The following is a 24098-nucleotide window of genomic DNA, read 5'->3' on the forward strand; positions in this document are numbered from 1 at the left end:
TTCTGCAATTTGATTATAAACTAATGACCATAGTCATTCGCCTTTTGTTTTAAAGTTCAACCTCGAGCGCTGCGATCAATAAAGTGGAAAGCTATGACATCATCATAAATTAGCCAAAACCTGACTTTCTGCCTGTAGGTACCAGTATCTCAGTTGGGCATACCCTTATTCATAGGAATTGTGACACTGCGTGATTAGAGTATGGGAATTGTACTATACTGTAGTAGTGAACAGCATTAATGAGCGGGCCCAAATATAACACCCTTTCTTCAGTCCAATTTATCATGATATACAGAAGTGTCATATTGCTTTTCAATAACTATGATGCACTTCAAGCAAAGTTTAAGAGAATCATGGGTTAGAAGAGATGAGGTGATTACATGATCACTGTAATCAATTATGAGGTACTGAGGATCAAATGCTTATAATAAGTAATTTATTTTTTAAATTGAGTTTGTAATCCTTCAGCTGCCCTCCTTGCTACCAACCACCCCCTTTAACTTTATCATAGCCCCCAGTGGGGTGATATCACACACTTTGGGAACCACCCCTCTTATGTTCTCTATGTGTTGTACAGATATCATTTTATGAATGTGTTTTTTTTTGTGCCAAGGTTTGGACAGTTTCTTTCCTCTACATTGCCTACTTTTGCAGTCTGTGAAAAGTTTATTGTCATGGAGGCTATCAGTGAGGAAAAAGAAGAAGGTAAGCACTGCATCTTTAGCTTAAAAATGTGTGTCCTTTTTTTTTGTGATGTTCTAACCATCTCAATTGACCATACTGTGTTTCAGTATGGTACTATAAATAAATTTTTATTTTAAATTTTAACACTTCTGAGGGAAATTCATAATTGAATAGATATTTCTCAGTTTTGGAAAACTAGAACTGAGGAATATAATTTCAGAAGAATAATATGTGCATGTAAGACTGAACTTTTCCTTTAACCCTTCAGATCTGTGGCATTCTCCATCAGTTGAGTTGTCAGGATGGTCATTCAATATATTCAGAACTGAGTGGATGGATTTTCAGATTAATCAAGAAGTTGAGGTTTATGCAAAATGAATGGAAAAATTGAAATGGGGCTAACATTCCTACATAATCATCATTGATTATTGTTGCCTCTTGAAAGAATCTATCAATTTACATATCCTTGCAGGTTTTCCTTAATTATCTCTTAAAACTTTATCCAATAATTTGCCTATATTTGTTAAACTGGCTGATGAGTAAACACATTCTTTGTCTTGAAAGATTCGGTGTGTCTCAACATGAGACTGCAAGAATAGAAAAAAAATTGATCCATTATTCCCCAATGTTAGAGATTACATGTTTGAATACGTAGAGAAAGTTATTTTATGGTTATTGCAAACATGCCTTATTCTCTTCCAAAAGCCACGATCCTTCCTGGTGATTATGTCATTAGCAGTGAAGTAAATGTTTCCTGCTTTATCTTGCTTTTGTTGTCCTTCATCCTTCAATTTACTCTGTGGTCACTTTATTAGGTTACAGTTGTACATCTTAATGCAAATATCTAATCAGCCAATTATGTAGCAACAACTCAATGCATAAAAGCATGCAGACATAGTCAGGAGGTTCAGTGGTTGTTGAAACCAAATAGCAGAATGGGGAAGAAATGTGATCTGAGTGACTTTGACAATGGTATATGATTATTGCTGCCAGATGGGGTGGTTTGAGTATCTCAGAAACTGCTGATCTCCTAGGATTTTCACACACAGTTTCTAGAGTTTATAGAGAATGGTACAAAAAACATCCAGTGAGGAGCAATTCTGTGGGTAAAAGCATCTTGTTAAGAGTGAGGTCAGAGGAGAATGGCCAGTGTGGTTTAAGCTGACAGGAAGGTGACAGTAACTCAAATAACCACACATTACAACAGTGGTGTACAGAAGAGCATCTCTGATCCACAATCCATCAACCCTTGAAGTGAGTGGCCTATATCAGCAGAAGACCACAAATATATACTCAGTGGCCATTTTATTACAGGATGTGGCCACTGAGTGTATCTTATTCCCTTAGCTACCTTTGTCTTTTACCTGCCTGCTAATTTTCTTACATTCTTCTTCGGTCTTTTGATTGTTATGCATTTAAAATTGAATATGAGCACCTAAATTAATGTTCAATAAATTAGAATTCCATTTTAATTGTTACAACTATAGAAGTTGCTGAAAGTTGGTCAGTATTTTGCCTCTTCCTGTACATAAAAAGAATGCTAAATAAGATGCCACTCTACATCTCAGTCTTGAAAAATTGTATTTCATGTTCTTGATAGGCGTTGATGATGATTTTGGTGGCCTTGTCTCAGCAAATACCATTCTACTGAGAAATAGACTCTTAGACGTCTTGCTAAAGCTACTGTATACTTCAAAGGAAAAAAACAATGTTAATTTACAGTAAGTGTTACTTCAATAGTGTTACCTAATTTGCTGCGATTTTTAAGATATTTATCCAGTGCCTTTAAGATTATTTACAACATGGCACAAACAATATACGAATACAGATACTGTACATTGCCACCAGATGAAGTTTGCAATGTTGGTGACAGAAGAATATGGTCAGCAATATACCATATAAATAATGAATAAGCCGTAGTGGAAAGGGTAAGTAATGGGAATTGTTGCTTCAGCTCATGATATGCAAGAGCAATGATGTCTCAAAAATATAAAGAAGATTGAAAAATCGAATGAGTACTTGATAAAATTTGTTTAATTTTCTGAAGTATAGTGTCACTAGGATTTTTTTAAAAAACTGCAAAATTCTTCCGTCATCGTTTGTCTTCAACCAAATTATGTCCTAGTTGTATATTCGAATAACTTGTGTGTACTGCTCATTATATAATCTTGTTACTATTTCACTCTTGCTAAGGACAAATTGCACATTTAAAATTGAGTGAGAACTTGAAATTTAACCTTTTTTCTGTATTTCTTTCAATTATGTTTATTGATTATTTTGAAGCATTCCAACTCCTAGTTCATATAGTCAGCTTAATGTGCTTTTGTCCACTCACAACACTCTGGAGGAGCTCAGCAGGCCGGGCAGCAACTGTGGTTCCACGGATGCTGCCCGACCTGCTGAGTTCCTCCAGCGTGTTGTGAGTGTTGCTTTGACCCCAGCATCTGCAAATTATTTTGTGTTAATGTGCTTTTGTGTCTATTTATTTCCTCAGTATTTGATTTTTAAAAATATTATTTGTTACTTTAAAAAAAAATCTGAGTTTAAGTTTCAGCCGTTGCTAACTTCTACTCTCAATTTAGCCCCTTTAAATCTGTCATTAATGTTGGCTGACTGTTACGATATCCGGAGGAATTAATTAAAAGTATATAATTACCAATTTAATCCAGAGTAACTGCTGATGCATTTGTGGCTGTATATCTTTTCTTCACTGAGCCTTTATATTGTTTAATATTTATATCTAGATGCAATATGTGCAGTTGACCTTACACCATTTGAATTAAATCATTTTACCCATTTTCTGTACATTTTCAAGTTAGAGATTTTAGCTTACTTCTTTTCCCTTGTTTTTTTTTTAAACACACATACAACATCAAAACATAGAGCATGTGAAGAATTGGTGAAGGTATTGGGTTTTGACTGGCTTCTGATGTTCATGGAAGAGCACTTGCATCCAACTACTGTCACTGCAACAATGAGAATTCTTGTTATACTGCTGAGCAACCAATCAATCCTTGCCAAGTTTAAAGAAGGGCTTTCTGGAGGAGGCTGGCTCGACCAGACGGACTCTGTTCTCACAAATAAAATTGGCACTGTATTAGGTATGTGTGAAATCTTATGCAAAGTGTGACTGGTACATCTGGAATGTTGCCTGTTTGCTATTTCAAATTGCATAGCGTATATTTTATTTATGTATAGCTTGCCTTTAAGGGTGCGAACTGTTGGATTCTACCAAGGAAATTTGAGATATTCCAAGTTCTGGAATGAGTAGCTGAAATCAACAAAATTGCTCATAAAGCTGTGTTATTGTTATAAATTGATCATAAAGTTATCCTGCAAAGTTTTGACCGTAGCTCTTGCATCAGTGTGGCTATTCTGATAGTTTGATGCTTCACATTACAAATTCATTTCTGGAGAATAATAGTATATGCTTGTGCTGCATCTTGAAAAGTAACCAAATATCTTGTTGAACATTTAAAACTGATTTAATCACAAACTGACATCCTGGATTGTATTATTTACAATATAGACACAATGATCTGTCCTAAACATCGCTCATTCCTGATTAAGGAATGAAGTGTAATGTATGTTATAGTAGACATTTACTCCATATTATTTGACATTGCAATGAAAAATTACATGTACCACTACTTAGAAAAAACAACAAAATGCTATTTTCATATAAACTCTGTGACAAAATGTGATTTGTAACAAAAGTAACCTTAACATGTACTATCTTGTACATCATCAATGGGTAAATTTCATATGTCTATGAAGATATGAGAACAATAAGGTAAGTTTGGAATAATTATATCAGAGTAATTTGGTGGTTCATCACAAAGTAGTATAAAACATTACTAAAATGTCATCATCTAACAAGATAATAAATAAGGAATGTATTTAAAACATAAATCATCCTCAAGTATGTTTGGGATTTCTGGGATGGGATTTCTGTATCTAAATCACTACCTTTAACATTTTGCACTGAATGTGAAAGGTCTTTAACATATGTTAACTTATGAACTTTAAGAAAGAAAAACAGCTAAGATTTTTTATAAAAAGGCTATGTGTAACCAAAGAATGAGCTTTGTAGAGAACAGCTAGATAGATCAGCTTACTTTGCAATTCCAACTCTTGAATCAGGTTCATCTAATGCAACTCATTAATATTTATTTGTTTTTCAGGTTTCAATGTTGGCAGAATTGCTGGGGGTAGATCAACAGTGCGTGAAATAAACCGTGATGCTTGTCATATCCCTGGTTTCTCTATTCTACAGTCATTCCTACCCAAACATACAAATGTGCCTGAGCTGTATTTTCTGTTGATGGCCCTTTTCCTCCAGCAGCCAGTTACTGAACTTCCAGAAAACTTGCAAGTATGTAATCCCTATTATCTTAATCTTCTGTGTATTTTATTTTTAATTTTAAGTCATTATCTTTTTCACCTTTGAAATGTTTTGGATATGTTTTTAGGGTGCCGGTATACAACATGGGATAATGTGAATTTCCATAAAACACCATATAGTTCTAAAAATAATGGGATGAGTTTTTTAAAATTTCTACAAATGCTTTTATTTAACTAATTGATTTAATTCAAAATAATGAGTGGCTTTTACAAGACAAATAAAAAAGCAGCAAATTATTTTTCAATCTAGAGGAACTAAATTGTACTGCTGCATTGAATTGTTTTTATAGTTAAAAATTTTATATTTAATTTTAGAGCCCAAATGTATACTTTTACACCTCTTGATACAGGTTCAATGATAAATAAATGGTAGTATTCTAATTGTATCTATTTTACCCCATTTTATTCACAATTTTGAATGTTACAAATGCATTGGTAAAACCCTGAGGCAGCCTATCAAAAGGTTTCTTGCATATTTAGTGTTTTCAACAGAATCTGGAAGATTACAAGAAACTTCTTTCTCTTTGGTATATTTAGACTTAAGAGAGACAGCTTTTCACTAATTCAGAAAGCTTGTAAGAATTCTCACACTTTTGATTCCAATATGAAAAAATGAGAAAATAAGCTGCAAAGAAGGTCTAATAGGTGGCACTAAACAGAGTAAACCAAGAATGAAGGCAGCAAAAGAAGTTGCATATTTAAAGCTATTGGTATATATATGAAATCAAAATTTAAAAAATTATGTCAGTACTATAAGTGAGGTGTTGCATCTATGATCTTGTCTTCCTCATAGTCCTTTATTGTGTTGATTTCACACATTCAGTGAGAAGAACAGGTTAGTGCCAATCAGCTAGTGCTGTTGTATTTAGTTACCAAATACAGTTGGCATTTCCTGAAGAAGATTCTGAAATGCATATAAGTACTTTAGCAATAAATGTAAGTTGAGCAAGCACCTTCTCTATGAAGTAGCTGATTTTCCGGTTTTCTTTCATTTGATGAGTTTGTAATGTGGCACATGAATTTTTACATTTAGGTAATTAAAAATAGCAGAAGTTTCTCTTCAAATGCTGCCTGTCACTTCCCAAAATACCATCTTGAGCCAAATTTTAATCTTTTGTAAAACAGCATGATATTAAAAATCAAATGTGGAAAGTTAAATGGTAATATAAGGAACGAGAAATTTGGAATTATTTTTTGTTTGTGAATCACTGATTACAGACTCAAATTAAATTTACTAATAGGTCCATGAAGCAATATAGGCACACCAATAATAAGTCAAATAAGTAGTGTCCTGGCTATGTGATTAATTCCCTATCATTGACACTGGAGAAGTAAGGAGCTTTTGCATTGTGCATCAGCAAGCAACAATTCCCCCCCCCCCCCGCAAAAAAGCGCACCCACTACCAAGCACAAGCATGAGCTAGGCAATAGCAAAGACACAGATCTTGCAGGTTCCCTGAAGACTATCGCATTTCATCTGGCATTCGACAAACCACAGGTTCTCTCTCTCCCCCTAATAAGGGAGAGGGAGGAGTCCTCCATTTTCACCGTGAGTGGGAGACATAGCAACAACCCGCTGGTTTACGATGTTAAAAAGTCTCTTTTGTTGCTTTTTGCAAGCTCTGCCTGAAGATCGCAAAGATGTCGGGTCTTTGAGCCCACAGCAAAAGATTTTCCAGTCTCCCTGATGACACATGAGCCTACTGCCATGACACTGACCCTCAATCCGCCCGTCTCCAGAGCTCAGAGATCTTAGGCTTTTAAATTTGAGCCGGACTCTCAGGCTGAACCGTTGGCGTGCCAAACAACAACGGCCGGTCCTGAAACCCCGAGAAACCCCATTCCCGCAAAGAACTGATTCAGCGTGTAACTCCAAGTCAGGGTCTAACTCCAAGTCAGGGACTTCAATAGAACCCTTAAAGGGAAAAATAAAGATGTTAAAGATGGAAATAGAGCTGTTTCCAAAGATGCAAGCAAAGGAGGCGCCGTTTAGCGCCATCTTAACGCTGCCTCTCACTCCAAGTTTTTTCTTGGGTATTGAGACCAAAGCTATGTAAAACTCCAGGTACAATCACGGCAAGATCTTTTATAATTGTAGTAAGATTTCTTTTGATGTAAATTACTTAATAATTATCAAAAACCCTGCTTTGCATTTGTTAACTGGATCTTTGGGCCTGTACTTTCTTAATGCAGTTTGATCTGGATTCCATTTGGTCATTTATCTTTGGTGTTCTTGCTTCAAGTGGAACGGTGATTGCATCTATTCACACTGTATGTGCAGAGGCTGCTTTTTTATTGTTGGGAATGCTGAGGAGTATGCTCAATCTTGTAAGTATACAAAATCCTAATTAAGCTTTGCTGATTTTTTAAACTTTTGTTCATTTTATTATCTAAGTTGACCTCTTTCTTGTTACATCCTTCCAGTGCTAGATTTTCCACCGTTTGATTTGATTGCTATTTTGCTTTCTTGAAAATTTAATTTAAATGTGTGTTGCCTCAGTAAAATCCTAAAATGCATTATGAGGTTATGAATGATTTAATTAACATTGTGATTAGAATCTATATTTACTAAGAAAATTGGAGCCTAGATTTGACATTTTTGTGTGCCAATTTTAGAGTCAAAAATCAGGTGGCTAATGGCTGAAAATGAATTGGGTTTACTTCCTTCCAGACCTCCATTAGCTTTACATTGTGATATTGATGTGTGACAACGGGGAGATTTGGATACCTACTCATTTAGTGGGATGCCCTTTTGCCTTCCTCAGTGTCCTGATCATATGAAGCTCCTAACATCTTCATTTGAAATGGAGATCAACTCAAACAAGGATCAAAGTTAATAGCTCAACCTTTGTTTAAGTATTTTTGGAAATCTGTTTTATGCCACAAATGCTGGGATTCTAATGAGCCTCAATTATTTTGTGAGATTATTTAATCTTCCCATGGCAGTTTCCCCAATCTATATTATTTGGGAAAGTAAGATAGGCTGACCCATGTGAATGCAGTCAGGCCATACAAAAGGCACTACTTGTCTACCTGTACTAATCTACAGAAATAGGTACCTGGCAGAGAATGCTTCTCAAAGGACACTGGGACAGAGAATTTAATTACACTAAAATAGCGGATTGGCAGTATGAGTTCAGCTCTGTATCCACAAACACTCTCATTCTTTGTGGTTACATATGACCAAAATATATCTGTAAACTTTGGTGAACTTGTCTGGCATGCAAAGGGCGCTGGCTTCACAGGTCTTAAATTGACATAATATGCAGAGCCTTCCAATGTATTTGAAGGGACATTTGGGATTCTCACACAGTACAGGATTGTTCTAGTAACTTCTCTTGTCAAGCTGCTATGTGTGGCACAAAAATATCTATAACTAATAAAATAGAGAAAATTGGAACAAATTGATCATTTACAGGTATGTAATCACTGTCATGTGGGATGCTGGATCAGCGTTGCGACTTATTTACAGTCTATCTTAACGACGTTGATAAAGGGACATAGTGTTCTCTAGCCAAATTTGCTACAGAAGGTAGATTGGTAGGTTTGCAAATTGTGAGGAAGACAAAGTGATATTGATAGTTAAAGTAAGGTGAGCAGGAAATTAGCAAATGGAATATATAATAAGTGGGTGAAGTTATCCAATTTGAAAGTAAGACTGGAAAAGAAAAAATAATTATTTAAATGGTGTGATACTGCAAAATGTTGCAATCAACTAGATCTAGAGCCCAAGTGCATGAAAAACAAAGGAATGGCATGTAGGTAATGCAAACACTTAATAGAGTTAAAAGAATGCTAGTATTTATTGCAAGTGATGTGGGGGTAAAAAGAAAAAAAGTTTTGTTGCAAATTGACAGTGCTATCCATAAGACCATAGCACCATAAGACACAGGAGCAGAATTAGGCTATTCAGCCCATCTTATCTGCTCTGCCATTCCATCATGGCCAATTCAGTAATCCTCTCAACCCCATTCTCTTGACTTCTCCCTGTAACCATTAGAAAGGCAGCGTCCATCATAAAGGATTTGCACCACACATCACATGTCCTCTTCACACTGTTACCGTTGGGTAGGAAATACAGAAGCCAGAAGGCACACACTCATTGATTCAGGAACAGCTTCTTTCCCTCTGCCATCCAGTTTCCAAATGGACATTGAACCCATGAACACTACCTCATTACTTTTTAATTTCTGCTATTTTGTACTATTTATTTTAACTTAACTATTTAATAGATATATATACTTAAGGTAACAGTTTTTTCCGCTATATTTATTTGTCACGTATTTTATTGCACTGCTGCCATAAATTTAAAGAATTTCACGACATATGCTGATGATATTAATTCTGATTCTTTACCAACTGCTCCATCTTTCACTCCATCATCCCCAATTTGCTGCAAGGTTATTGGTCCCCCTTGAGTTCAGATGTAACCTGTCCTTTTTGTACAGGTCATACCTACCACAGAAGAGATATCAGTGATCCAGAGCTGTGAAACCCTGGCCCCTGCACTAATTCTTCAGCCACTCATTCATCTGCCAAATCATCTTATTCTTACCCTCACTGGCACATAGCACAGGCAACAATCCTTGCTACCCTGGAGGTCCTACTTTTCAGCTTTCTACCTAACTTCCCAATATTCTTTCTTCAGGACCTAATCGATTTTCCTACCAGTGTTGTTGGTACTAATATATACCACGATTTCTGGCTGTCACCCTCCCCTTTCCAAAAAACCTCTGACTCTGACACCTGAGAGACAATGTAACATCGGGGTGTCCCTTCCACATTCACAGAATCTGCTGTCTACTTCTCTCAATATGGAATCCCCTATCACTACAGCACTACTCTTCTTTCCCCTTCCCTCTGTGTTACAGAGACAGATTCAGTGCCAGAGATCCAGTTGCTATGGCTTCCCCATGGTAGGTGTTCCTGCCCCCCCCCCCACCGCCAGTAGTATAGTTATTATTGAGGGGAACGGCCACAGGGTACCTATTCCCTTTTCCTCTTCTGACAGTCACCCAGCCACGGCTTGCAGGTACAACAGGTTATCAAGAAGGCAAACAGAATGTTGGCCTTCACTGCTAGAGGGATTGAATTCAAGGGCAGGGAGGTCATGCTGCAACTATACAGAGTACTGGTGAGGCCGCACCTGGAGTACTGGGTGCAGTTCTGATCTCTATATTTGAGGAAGGATATACTGGCTTTGGAGGCAGTGCAGAGGTTCACCAGGTTGATTCCAGGGATGAAGGGGTTAATCTATGAGGAGAGATTGAGTCGCCTGGGACTGTGCTCTCTGGAGTTCAGAAGAATGAGAGGGGATCTTATAGAAACATACAAAATTTTGAAAGGGATAGATAAGATAGAAGTAGGAAAGTTGTTTCCATTGGTAGGTGAGACTAGAACTAGGGGACATTGCCTCAAGATTCAGGGGGGAAAATTTAGGAAGAAGATGAGGAGAAACTTTTTCCCAGAGAGTGGTGAATCTGTGGAATTCTCCGCCCAGGGAAGCAGTTGAGGCTTCTTCACTAAATATATTTAATAAACAGTTAGATAGGTTTTTACATAGTAAGGGAATTAAGGGTTATGAAGAAAAGGCAGGTAGATGGAGCTGAGGTTATGGACAGATCAGCTATGATCTTATTGAATGACGAGGCAGGCACGATGGGCCGAATGGCCTACTCTGCTCCTATTTCTTATGTTCTTATGCCTACTGCAACCATCTCATCCACCCATATGGGCCGAAGATTATCCAGCTGTAGCTCAGTTTCCTAATATGGTTTATAAGGAGCTGCAGCTTGATGCACCTCGTGAAGATGTAGTTGTCAGGGAAAATGAATGTCTCCCAGTGTTCCCTCATTGTCTGCGTCTCACTTGACTCATACCATTAACCCAGGACCCATTCCTACCACACTAACTATGCACTAATAGACAAAGAAAAAAAAACTTACAAGAAGCTTGCATAGAGTCTTCACCTCTTGTTGCCAAAGCTTGATCACTTTAACACTGGCCCACCCACACCATGGTGGCTCCACATACATCTTGGTTCCTTTTATTAACCTTTGCCAAGTGCCTAGTAGATCATTCAGAATGAAGCCTGCTGGAGCCCCAAAAGGCCTCAAGCTTTTTTTAAACGTCATGCCACTCTCCATAAAGCGAGAGCTGGCAATGATTGAAACCTGCTGCAAGTCCCGAAAGCGGTTGAGCAGGTGGGCCTATATGCATTGGAATTTAAAAGATTGAGAGGTATTCTCATTGAAATATTTAAGATACTGAGGGGGATTGACAGAACAATGTTGTGAGGATATTGTGCCAAATCAGAGCATTAAAACTGAATTGAAATGAGATAGCGCAAACACGAGGAATTCTGCAGATGCTGGAAATTCAAGCAACACACATCAAAGTTGCTGGTGAATGCAGCAGGCCAGGCAGCATCTCTAGGAGGAGGTACAGTCGACGTTTCGGGCCGAGACCCTTCGTCAGGAGTAACTGAAAGAAGAGCTGGTAAGGGGGAGGGGGAGATCCAGAATGATAGGAGAAGACGGGGGGAGGGATGGAGCCAAGAGCTGAATAGTTGATTGGCAAAAGGGATATGAGAGGATCATGGGACAGGAGGCCCAGGGAGAAAGAAAAGAGGGAGGGGGGGAAAACCCACAGGATGGGCAAGGGGTATAGTCAGAGGGACGGAGGGAGAAAAAGGAGAGAGAGAGAGAGAATGTGTGTATATAAATAAATAACGGATGGAGTACGAGGGGGAGGGTGGGCATTAGCGGAAGTTAGAGAAGTCAATGTTCATGCCATCAGGTTGGAGGCTACCCAGACGGAATATAAGGTGTTGTTCCTCCAACCTGAGTGTGGCTTCATCTTTACAGTAGAGGAGGCCGTGGATAGACATATCAGAATGGGAATGGGACGTGGAATTAAAATGTGTGGTCACTGGGAGATCCTGTCCCTCTCACTATACCCCTTGCCCATCCGCTGGGTTTTCCCCCCCTCCCCCTTTTCTTTCTCCCTGGGCCTCCCGTCCCATGATCCTCTCATATCCCTTTTGTCAATTAACTGTCCGGCTCTTGGCTCCATCCCTCCCCCTCCAGTCTTCTATCATTTTGGATCTCCCCCTCCCCCTCCCCCCACTTTCAAATCTCTTACCAGCTCTTCTTTCAGTTAGTCCTGACGAAGGGTCTCGGCCCAAAACGTCGACTGTACCTCTTCCTAGATTTGCTGCCTGGCCTGCTGCATTCACCAGCAACTTTGATGTGTGTTGCTTGAAATGAGATAAGAAATGATTGCTTGTAGGACGGTCATGACTCCTGGAATTTTCTACCTTAGAGAGATGTGGAGGTGGCATTCTTGAATATTTTCAAGACAGATTAAAAGATGTTTCGGCTATAGAGGAGACAAATAACATGAGAGACAGAAAGTGGTGCTGAGGCCAAGATTGGATCAGCAATGATCTTAACAAAATGAAATAACAGATTGGGTGATGTTATTGGTCTACTCCTATTCCTGGTTATTATATTCTTAACTTTTCTTATGAACTAATAATTACTAATCATGAACTAATAATTACTAATCATAAACAATTAATTAGCTGATGTTTCCTTTTGCTTCAACTTTACAAGCCACTAAAGTGTTGAAAAGTTTCGGTGTCTGCTGAAGCAATATCGATTTTCTATCCTCACTCTTGCATTGCTCTTTCATTCTAACACCATTTACAATTGCTGGTGACTGTGTTTGCAGAAGTATGTATGCTTATAATGGAAAACTGAACCAACTGGAAAATTAAGCATAAAGATCATATTTCCATTTGAATTGGTCTGAAATCTAAAAAAGGAATTATATTTACTGCTGCTTAATGCAACATCTGGCCAATTGTGATGGGGATGATAAATCTTGAATAAAAGCTCACTTTTTCTTGTGCACTAATTCTTTTATTTCTCTCGCAGCCCTGGCAATCTGAAGAGGAAGGCTCTTGGCTTAGGGAATATCCAGTCACTTTGATGCAGTTTTTCCGGTATCTGTATCATAATGTTCCTGATTTGACACCTCTTTGGACAAGTCCAGAATTCCTCTGTGCATTTGCAGCAACTGTTTTTCCCTTCAACATCAGGCCATATTCAGAAATGGTGTGTGTGCTTAAATGTGTTAAACTGATCATCCTAAAATTCTGCAAAGTGTACGAAATGTTGGCACAGTGGTTGTTATTTTTGTCATCCTATAGTTCATTACAAAACGCAGGTGAAGAAAAACAAATTTAGATTGGGGATCTCAAAGGCAAGAAGAGAAGGGTTCTTTAGAAGAGGAGTACACAGTCGGAATCATAAACAAAAACCTCCATTAGCAGCATCTGTTAATTACTGGTCAATAGAAGAAGGTGTTTTGTACTTTAATGTACATTGTAAAAATGGCAAGGTAAAATTTTAAATGTACAGTATTGTGCAAAAGTCTTAGGCACCCTTTTTAAATATAATCTTGTTTCAGATGTTCATTTTTTGTCTTCTGCATTAGTGTGTCAGTAGAAAAGAGCAAATTTTAAATTTCCAAACAATTTTCAAAAAAAATTAAATGTGACAGAAAAATTGTTGTATTTCGATAAAGAAAGTAACATATTAAGTAAAGGGTCACTTTTCATTTAAAAACTTGATGACTTTGTACATATAAAGCCCAGTACATGATTAAACAAAGATAACAAACAGGTGCGAATGATTAATGACATAATGAGTTGAGTGAAATAAACTGATTAACTGGACCAGAAATGATTGTAGAAGAAATCAAACTGGGTGAAAGACAACCAAATTAAAAGGTGAGGGTGTTGCAGCTGTGACAGTTTAGCCTTCAAATCATCAATTGTTACACCATGACAAGAGTGAGCATAGTAACAAGACACAAGGTTGTCATCCTGCATCAGCAAAATCATAGTCATTGAAAAGTATAGAATAGAACAGGCTCTTTGGCTCATCTAGTCTATCCCGACCATTTACACTGCCTATGCCTGTCAACCTGCATGGGGGTCATAACCCTCCATACCCCCCTACCATTCAGATACTTATCCAAGCTTCTCTTAAACATTGAAATTGAGCTCGCATGGATCACTTGAGCTGGCAGGTTGTTCCACACTCCCACGACCCTCTCAGTGAACAAGTTTCCCCTCACGTTCCGCTTAAACTTTTCAACTTTCACCCTTAACTTGTGATCTCTGGTTGTAGTCCCGCCCAGTATCAGTGGAAAAAGCCTGTTTGCATTTACCCTATCTGTACCACTCATAATTTTGTATACCTCTACCAAATCTCCTCTGCATCATCTATCTTCTAAGGAATAAAGTCCAGATCTATTCAATCTTTCCATATAACTCAAGTCGTACAGACCCAGCAATATCCTTGTAAATTTACTGTGTACTCTTTCGATATTATTTACATCTTTCCTGTAGGTAGATGACCAAAACTGCATGCAGTACAACTTCAACATAACATCCCAACTCCTGCATTCAATACTTCGGTTTATGAAGGCCAATGTGCCAAAAGCTTGCTTTAGGACTTTATTGACCTGTGACACCACTTTCAATGAATTATGGACCTGTATTCCCAGATCCTTTTGTTCTGTCCGCACACCCCAGTACTCTACCATTCAGGATGTAAGACCTACCCTGGCTGGTCCTACCGAAGTGCAAGACTTGCATTTATCTGTACTCAATTCCATCTGCTATTTTTCCAGCTTGTCCAGATCTCTCTCTAAACCATAATAAGCTTTCTCACTGTCCACTACACCCCCAATCTTGCTGTCATCCACAAATTTACTGATCCATGTAACCACATTATCAACCAGATCATTGATATAGATGACAAACAGCGACGACAGACCCAGCACCGATCCCTGCGGCACTTCACTAGTGACTGGCCTGTAGTCAGTGAAGCAACCATCCACTACCACTCTCTGGCTTCTCCCACAAAGCCAGTGTCATATCCAATTTACTACCTCATCTTGAATGCCGAGCGACTATAGCTTCTTGTCCAAACTCCCATACAGGACCTTGCCTTCATCAACTTTCCTGGTAATTTCCTTGAGAAATTATATGATTGGTTAGACAGGACCTACCATGCACAAAACCTTACTGACTATCCTTAATCAGTTCATGTCTCTTGAAGTAATTATATGTCCAGTCCCTTAGAATACCTTCCAATAACTTTCCCACCACTGATATCAGGCTTACTGGCCTGTAGTTTCCTGGTTTCGTTTCAGAGACTTCTTTGAACAGCGGAACAACATTGGCTATCCTCCAATCTTCTGGTACCTCACCTGTCGCTTAGGATGATTTAAATATTTCTTCTGGGGTTTCGGAGATTTCTGCACTTGCCTCGCACAGGGTCCAAGGGAGTACTTTGTCAGGCCCTGGGGATTTATCCACCCTAATTTGCCTCAGGACAGCAAACGTCACCTGCTCTCTAATCTGTACAGGGCCCATGAAGTTGATAACGATTTGCCTCACTTCTATAGACCCTGTATCCATCTCCTGAGTAAATACAGATGCCAAAAAAACTCATTTAAGATCGCCCCTATCTCTTGTAGCTCCACACATTGATTGCCATTCTGATTCTCCAGAGGACTAATTTTGTCCCTTGCTCTTACCATATTTGTAGAATCCCTCAGGATTCTCCTTTATCTTTCCAGCTAGAGCAACTTCATGCCATCTTTTAGCCCTCCTAATTTCTTTCGGGGTGTTCTGTTGCATTTCTTATACTCCTTAAGCACCTCATTTGTTCCCTCCTGCCTATACATGCTATGTATCTCCCAAGTTTTTTTTTTTGTTAGGGCCTTAAAATCTCTTGAAAGCCAAGCTACACTTCTTATCTTTATCTTTTATCTTTTATTCTGACAGGCATATCCAAGCTTTGTACTCTCAAAAGTTTCTCTCCCAGTTGCCAAGTACACTTTCGTCAGAAAACAGCCTTTCCCAATCCACACTTGCCAGATCCTTTCTGATACCATGTAAATGATCCTTTATCTAATTTAGAATCTCAACCCGTGGGCCAGAACTATCTTTTTGCATATTTACTTTGAAATTAATAGCATTGTGATCACCAGATGCAAAGTGTTGTCACACAACTTCTGTCACCTGCATTGTCTCATTCCCTAAAAGCAGTTCAAATATCACATACTGTTTCAATGGGAGCTCTCCATACTGATGGAGGAAATTTTCCTGAACACATTTGACAAGGTCTGTACCAAGCAGAAATTTTCTGGCAGACAGACGTTTCAAGATGTGCTGTCAAAGCTCTTCTGAAGAAACACAAAGAAACAAGTAAGGTTGAGGACCAGAAATGCAGTGGTTGGCCATGGAAGCTGAATGCAGCAGACGAGAGATTCTTAAACAGACATCCCTTCTAAATTGGAAGATCAGCTCTGAGCTCACAGAAACCACTAAAACCCAAGTACAGTGTGGAGAAATCTTAGAGTGGTCTTCATGGAAGAGTTGCTGCCAAAAAGCCATTTCAACGAAGTGGAAACAGCCAAGAGACTCGCCTATGCACAAAAACAGAAGGATTTGGGTCTTGAACAATGGGAGTAAGTGCTCTCTGAATCGATGAGTCAAAGTTTGAAATTCTTAGCTCAAACAGACAACAGTTTTTCATAGAAGAGATGGAGAATACTACATGGATGAGTGTTTGCAGACAACAGTGAAGTACAGTGGAAGTTCCCTGCAGGTATTTCTGCAAGTGGAGTTGATGATCTGGTCACTATTAATGGAATCTCAATGCTGAGATGTGCAAGCAGATACTCATCTATCACATAATACCATCAGGGACACATCTGATTGGTCTCGACGTCATTCTGCAGCAGGACAATGACCCCAAACACATGACCAAGGTTATAAGGAACATCTTCTGCGAAAAGAAGAATAAGGAGTTCTGTAACAGATGGAATGGCCTCCACAGAGCCCTGATCTCAACATGATCAAGGCTGTCTGCGATTACATGGAGAGACAGAAGCAAAGTGAGGCAGCCAAAGTCTGGAGAAGAACTGATAAGTTTTCCAAGATGCTTGAAATGCCTACCAGCTGATTTTCGGGTAAAACTCCACGCAGTGTACCTAAGAGAATTCATGCAATTTTAAAGGCAAAAAGTGGTACATTAAATATTTATTTAAATTAGATTTTTTACTGTTTACTGGTCTTTGTTTTGATATTTAGAAACTTATTATTTTTGAAAGCACCTTGGCTTTACAGAATTTATTTACATGTGCCTAAGACCTTTGCACCTTACTATACCTTTGACAAATGCATTGCTTACTAAAAGACCACTTTTCTTCCTCTCAGCCTCCTGCACTTCAAATTTCTTGACATTTAGCTAAGTACTGATGCTTTGATAAATGTGTGGAGAAAACTGTGAGACAGTGTTGACCATCACTGAAGTGTTTCTGCTGTTTCCACTGGACACCATGATGGATTTTATAATTTTTTTATTCAACCTGAAGAGATTGTCTTTTATGATAACATCAAGACCCAGTTTGACATTTATCAATGATCTGAATTATATTTTTGTTGTAAAACTTCAACTGCTTATAATTATGCATTGCATGTAATAATTGTGGTAAATATCCAATGCACTTTTCTACCATATATGCTATAAGTTACAGCTAAGTTAATATGCTACAAATGTAATTTTGCTACTTTGGCATCCCAGATATGCCATAATTTCTAGCATGCAACATATTGCGTGTGCATACACTTACAAAGTAATGTAAATTTCCTCTGGTCCTTATCCAGGTGAGTGATCTTGATGATGAAGTGGGCTCGCCTGCTGAAGAATTCAAGGCATTTGCCGGTGATACTGGTATGAACAGGAGCCAGTCGGAATATTGTAATGTGGGGGCTAAAACTTTCCTCACCAATCATCCTGCCAGAAAGCTTGTATTTGACTTCATGCGTGTTCTTGTGATAGAAAATCTGTGCCTTGCACCTGCTAGTAAACAGACTACTCTTATAGATATGCTTTTAGAGGTAAGTTTAATAGATCAGAAATTATAAGTACAGTGGATTCTGGTTAATTGGGACACAAGGGGTCCCATACATTTTGCCCCAATTAAGTGGCTGCCCAAATTAGCCGAAGTTTCATAGAAATAGTTACAAAAATATAAAAAAAGACAAACTACCATTTATGTGAGTAACAAATTATGTTTTTAAATAATGTTAAATGATGTTTTTAAATTAAATGAATAGAGGGCTCGTCTAGGGAGGCTATTTGGGTGGAATTGAGGAATGGGAAAGGTGTAGTAACACTTATAGGGGTGTATTATAGACCACCTAATGGGGAACGAGAAGTGGAGGAACAAATTTGTAAGGAGATTGCAGATATTTGTAGTAAGCACAAGGGTGTGATTGTGGGAGATTTTAATTTTCCACACATAGACTGGGAAGCCCATTTTGTAAAGGGGCTGGATGGTTTGGAGTTTGTAAAATGTGGGCAGGATAGTTTTTTGTAGTAATACATAGAGATACCAACGAGAGAAGGGGCAGTGTTGGATCTCCTGTTGGGGAATGAGATAGGTCAGGTGATGGGAGGTATGTGTTGGGGAGCACTTCGGTCCAGTGATCAATATAATTATGGAGAAGGATAGGTCTGGACCCAGGGTTGAGATTTTTGATTGGAGAAAGGCTAACTTTGAGGAGATGTGAAGGGATTTAGGAGGAGTGGATTGGGACAAATTGTTTTATGGGAAGGACGTAATAGAGAGATGGAGGTCATTTAAAGGTGAAATTTTGAGGGTACAGAATCTTTATGTTCCTGTTAGGTTGAAGGGAAAGGTTAAAAGTTTGAGAGAGCCATGGTTTTCAAGGGATATTGGAAACTTGGTTCGGAAAAAGAGAGCTATCTACAATAAATATAGGCAGCATGGAGTAAATGAGGTGCTCGAGGAATATAAAGAATGTAAGAAGAATCTTAAGAAAGAAATCAGAAAAGCTAAAAGAAGATACGAGGTTGCTTTGGCACGTAAGGTGAAAATAAATCCAAAGGGTTTATATTAACAGCAAAACGATAGTGAAGGATAAAACTGGTCCCTTAGAGAATCAGAGTGGACAGCTATGTGTGGAGCCAAAAGAGATGGGGGAGATTCTGAACAATTTCTTTTCTTTGGTATTCACTAAGGGGAAGGATATTGAATTGTGTAAGGTAAGGAAACAGGTAGGGAAATTATGGAAATTATGATGATTAAAGAAGAGGAAGTACTGGTGCTTTTAAGGAATATAAAAGTGGATAAGTCTCTGGGTCCTGACAGGATATTCCCTAGGACCTTGAGGGAAATTAGTGTAGAAATAGCAGGGGCTCTGACAGAAATATTTCTCATGTCATTAGAAATGGTGATGCTGCTGGAGGATTTGCGTATTCCTCATGTTGTTCCATTGTTTAAAAAGGGTTCTAAGAGTAAACCTAGCAATTATTGGCCTGTGAGTTTGATGTCGGTGGATAAATTGTTGGAAAGTATTCTTAGAGATGGTATATATAATCATCTGGATAGACAGGGTCTGATTAGGAACAGTCAGCATGGATTTGTGCATGGAAGGTCATGTTTGACAAATCTTATTGAATTTTTTGAAGAGGTTACTAGGAAAGTTGATGAGGGTAAAGCGGTGGATGTTGTCTATATGGACTTAAGTAAGGCCTTTGATAAGGTTACACACAGAAGGTTAGTTAGGAGGGTTCAATCGTTAGGTATTAATATTGAAGTAGTAAAATGGATTCAGCAGTGGCTGGATGGGAGACGCCAGAGAGTAGTGGTGGATAACTGTTTGTCAGATTGGAGGCCGATGACTAGTGGTGTGCCTCAGGGATCTGTACTGGGTCCAATGTTGTTTGTCATATACATTAATGATCTGGATGATAGGGTGGTAAATTGGATGAGTAAGTATGCAGATGATACTAAGGTAGGTGGAGTTGTGGATAATGAAGTAGGTTTTCAAAGCTTGCAGAGAGATTTAGGCCAGTTAGAAGAGTGGGCTGAAAGATGGCAGATGGAGTTTAATGCTGATAATTGTGAAGTGCTACATTTTGGTAGGACTAATCAAAATAGGACATACATGGTAAATGGTAGGGCATTGAAGAATGCAGTAGAACAGAGGGATCTAGGAATAATGGTGCACAGTTCCCTGAAGGTGGAATCTCATGTGGTAGGGTGGTGAAGAAAGCTTTTGGTATGCTGGCCTTTATAAATCAGAGCATTGAGTATCTGAGTTAGGTTGTAATGTTGTAATTGTACAAGGCATTGGTGAGGCCAAACTTGGAGTATTGTGTACAGTTCTGGTCTCCAAATTATAGGAAAGATGTCAACAAAATAGAGCGAGTACAGAGAAAGGTTACTAGAATGTTACCTGGATTTCAGCACCTAAGTTACAGAGAAAGGTTGAACAAGTTGGGTCTTTATTCTTTGGAATGTAGAAGGATGAGGGGGGACTTGATAGAGGTATTTAAAATTATGAGGGGGATACATAGAGTTGACGTGGATAGGCTTTTTCCATTGAGAGTAGGGGAGATTCAAACAAGAGGACGTGAGTTGAGAGTTAGGGGGCAAAAGTTTAGGGGTAACATGAGGGCGAACTTCTTTACTCAGAGAGTAGTAGCTGTGTGGAACGAGCTTCCAGCAGAAGTAGTTGAGGCAGGTTCGATATTGTCATTTAAAGTAAAATTGGATAGATAGATGGACAGAAAAGGAATAGAGGATTATGGGCTGTGTGCAGGTGGGTGGGACTAGATGAGAGTAAGTGTAAAGCATGGACTAGAAGGGCTGAGATGGCCTGTTTCCATGCTGTAATTATTATGTGGTTATATGGAAATACAGAACAAATTAGAACATTATATATAATACCATCGTGCTATAAAACTGTATTGGTTCCTTATAGTTGTCGACAGAAGAATTATGCTGCCATGTTCTTTGGTTGACCATAAATGGACCAAATCAACGCAGGCACCTAATGTAGATAATGGACTGCCCAACTGTCAGTGACAAAAATCGTTGCATTTTGAACACAAGCACACAGAAGTAATGCTATTTTAAAACTGTTCGCTCTATGCATAATGAACAACACATGTACATGCTTCTGACGCTAGCTAGAAACTGTTTGGCAACAGTCTCCTGCCCCAGTGAAGCAAGGCAATGTTGATTCATGCTTATATTCTCATTCTTTTTAAGGCATCACCTGAAAGATCAACACGAGCTCAGCAAAAAGAATTTCAAACTTGCATCTTGGACAGTGTAATGGATCACTTATTAGCAGCGGATGTATTGTTGGGTAAGTTTATTTCCTTCTGGCCAGAGTCTCTGGAATTACATTAAAAATTACATGAATTTCAACAGTTAACGGTTAAGAGTTAAAGATGCATTATTTTATGTTACAGGTTAGTTGATATGATTCTTTCATTTTATTATAGATCAATGTTAATAGTTGTATATCTGTTTCCCATTTGTATCTTGGCAAAATGTTCAGTTTTGAATCAGTAGTTCCCAACCAGTAGATTATAGTAAAGAGAATTTTTAAAAAAATTGAAAACAAGATGGTTGCTAATTCAATTTATTAACAGCATGTTGCTTCATTTCTGAAGATTTTTTTTTACAGTGTTGGAGACTACACTTAGGGATTTGGGTGGAGAATTATAACATTCAGCTAACTTCTTGTGCAATTTCTTGAATGATATAAACTCTTGGAAGGAATACAGATCTTAGTTCTTTATGCTCATGATGTTTAATAGCTGAATTTTCACTAATGAGTTTTGGCAATCAGACTTTTGATTTGGAGGTTATTGATTTGGTATTGCAAAATTATTTAGATTATGAAATTAGAACACCTCACAAAGTGATTATATTTACTGGAAATGCATTTTTCAATCATGATAATTCTGCAATTTCAATGTGTATAGCATAAAGTGATATCCATTTGATTAAAAATGAATAAAGAATAAAATCTGGCAGTGTTAAATGCCTTTTTTTGGAGCTGATGTTTTTATCAGAGAATGTTGATATATCACAGTGCAGTTTTGCAGTTAGAAAATTTAGGAGGCCTTATGGACCTTGTAATTCCCTCAGAAAACTTTTATTAACAAAGAATTTGATTATTTTTTAGAAACAATTGATGAAACTAGAAGTAGAAATCTGCAAAAAAAATTTAATACATTTTCTTTACTCAATATAGATTATTTGTGATTGTTATAGTTGATTCTACAAATTAACATTGTTAATGCTGTTTTTCATAACTGTTTCAGGTGAAGATTCAACATTACCTATTGCTACTGGGGGAAGTTACAGTGTATTAGTGAACAATGTATTTTACTTAACACAGCGACTTGTGGACAAACTTTGGCAAGGCATCTTCAGCAAGGAATCCAAACTTGTTGTTGACTTCATTATTCAGTTGATAGGACAAGTGAGTGTTATAATAACTATTAACCTCAAGAGTTAATGTAATTTTCAATGTATTATGGTTAAGTTAGTTAAATTTAAATGCAGTAAAGAAGAAGAAAAATTCACGAATGCTGGATATGCACAGTGATGGTGTCACCTGTGATTAGATAATGGCACATAATTTGCTTGTGTTAAATGAATGATTTGTGTCATTAATCAGTGGGTACATGAGGAAAATCTGTTCTTTTGATACAAGGAAAGGGTTCAGTGAGAATTTCAAATTGCTGAATATGAGTTCTAGTGCTCTGCTGTTAGCCTTCCAATAAATAGAACCTGCTTATGGTCTCCGATAGTGTATGCCTGTACCTTAACGCTCAGAAAAGAGTCAAGGCATGAGAGGTAAATTGCATTTCCAGGGTCTTCCTCTCTTGAAACCTATTCTGAATTAAAAGGCAGTGAGTGACACTATGCATGGCATTGTAAAGCTTGCAATCAGATAAAGCAGCTGTATTAATTTAATTTGCTCTGGATTATGACTGGTAGTGAAATCACTGCTAAATTTTATTTGACATTTCATTGTTTATGGGTGACACTAATCAACAGAAATAGCATTTCTGTGCTTCATGTGCTAATCAACAGACATCATGTTGATTCCATGAGTAACATTGGGCTCTGAGTTGCTATGAATTGGCACAGCAAGTTGTATTCCATAAGTAAATAATCTGGAACAACAATTTCCCTACTAGTAAATAAAACAACAATAGCAAAGTGGCTAATACTTGTTAGAAGGAGCTGATTGAAGATTTCCTCAAGTAAGACAGCTTTTGATGTGAGCATCAAAGCAGCTATTTGAGATACTTAATCATTCAAATCCTTAAATTTCATTGGTGAAAGAAATCAGTTGTTCGGCCTATCATTATCCATTTTCAAGATGTTATGTTAAATTCAACTTTTATCATCTCACACTAATTGTAGTTTGTAATATGAAGTTAATTGAAAAGGGCAAAATACATGAAGCTCATTGCAAGGTGCTCTTGAGGTAGGGCGATATTTTGGAAAGTGTTTTGGGTTTATTTCAAACTTCTAATTTCAATGGATGGCCTTTGAAATACCAACATCCAGGAAAAGAGTTGTCATGTGTTCCTGAAGCACAAAGTGTCAGTGCTAGAAGTATGAATATGAAATAGCAGAAATACTCAGGAGTCATCAACATTTCAGGTTGATGACTTAATTTTTAACTGTTAGCTCTGCTTCTCCATCCAAGGACGCAAAGTAATCCCATCATGTTCCACTTTTTCCCTTTTGTGCAATGATCCTTTGTTATGTTACAAGAAAATAATGCAGTACTGTCTAATTTCTGAAGCTGGCATAATCACTGGAAATTTATATTTTTCTTTCTCATTTCTACATTTAAATCTAATGGCTTTATAGGATTTCACTTGTCATTTTCCAACTTAAACTGAAATTAATCTAATGCTTAAGTACCAAAGGCAGCAATTAAGAAGAAAGCTTGTTTCTTCTGTTTAAATGTGTACACCAGGCAGTACAGTAATGTACCCCAAGCAGTACAGGATTAAATTTTAAATGATGTAATCCATATCTGCTAAAATGGGAATTAATTTAAATCTAAA

At 37.8% G+C, this 24098-nt stretch overlaps 1 protein-coding gene across 4 annotated transcripts in view; it reads left to right on the forward strand.

Moving 5' to 3' along the window:
• wdfy3 (WD repeat and FYVE domain containing 3) overlaps positions 1-24098 on the forward strand; it is a 369321-nt gene that overhangs the window by 246567 nt on the left and 98656 nt on the right. For all 4 annotated transcript variants that reach the window (XM_063043525.1, XM_063043526.1, XM_063043527.1 and 1 more), the window contains 9 exons: positions 614-705; positions 2285-2405; positions 3568-3785; positions 4869-5059; positions 7282-7416; positions 13029-13208; positions 17843-18076; positions 21262-21361; positions 22329-22489. In XM_063043525.1, the coding sequence (XP_062899595.1) occupies positions 614-705; positions 2285-2405; positions 3568-3785; positions 4869-5059; positions 7282-7416; positions 13029-13208; positions 17843-18076; positions 21262-21361; positions 22329-22489 (1432 nt within the window). The remainder of the gene's footprint in view (positions 1-613; positions 706-2284; positions 2406-3567; positions 3786-4868; positions 5060-7281; positions 7417-13028; positions 13209-17842; positions 18077-21261; positions 21362-22328; positions 22490-24098) is intronic.

Source organism: Mobula hypostoma, chromosome 3 (assembly GCF_963921235.1).
Source record: "Mobula hypostoma chromosome 3, sMobHyp1.1, whole genome shotgun sequence".
Taxonomy (NCBI): Eukaryota; Metazoa; Chordata; class Chondrichthyes; order Myliobatiformes; family Myliobatidae; genus Mobula; species Mobula hypostoma.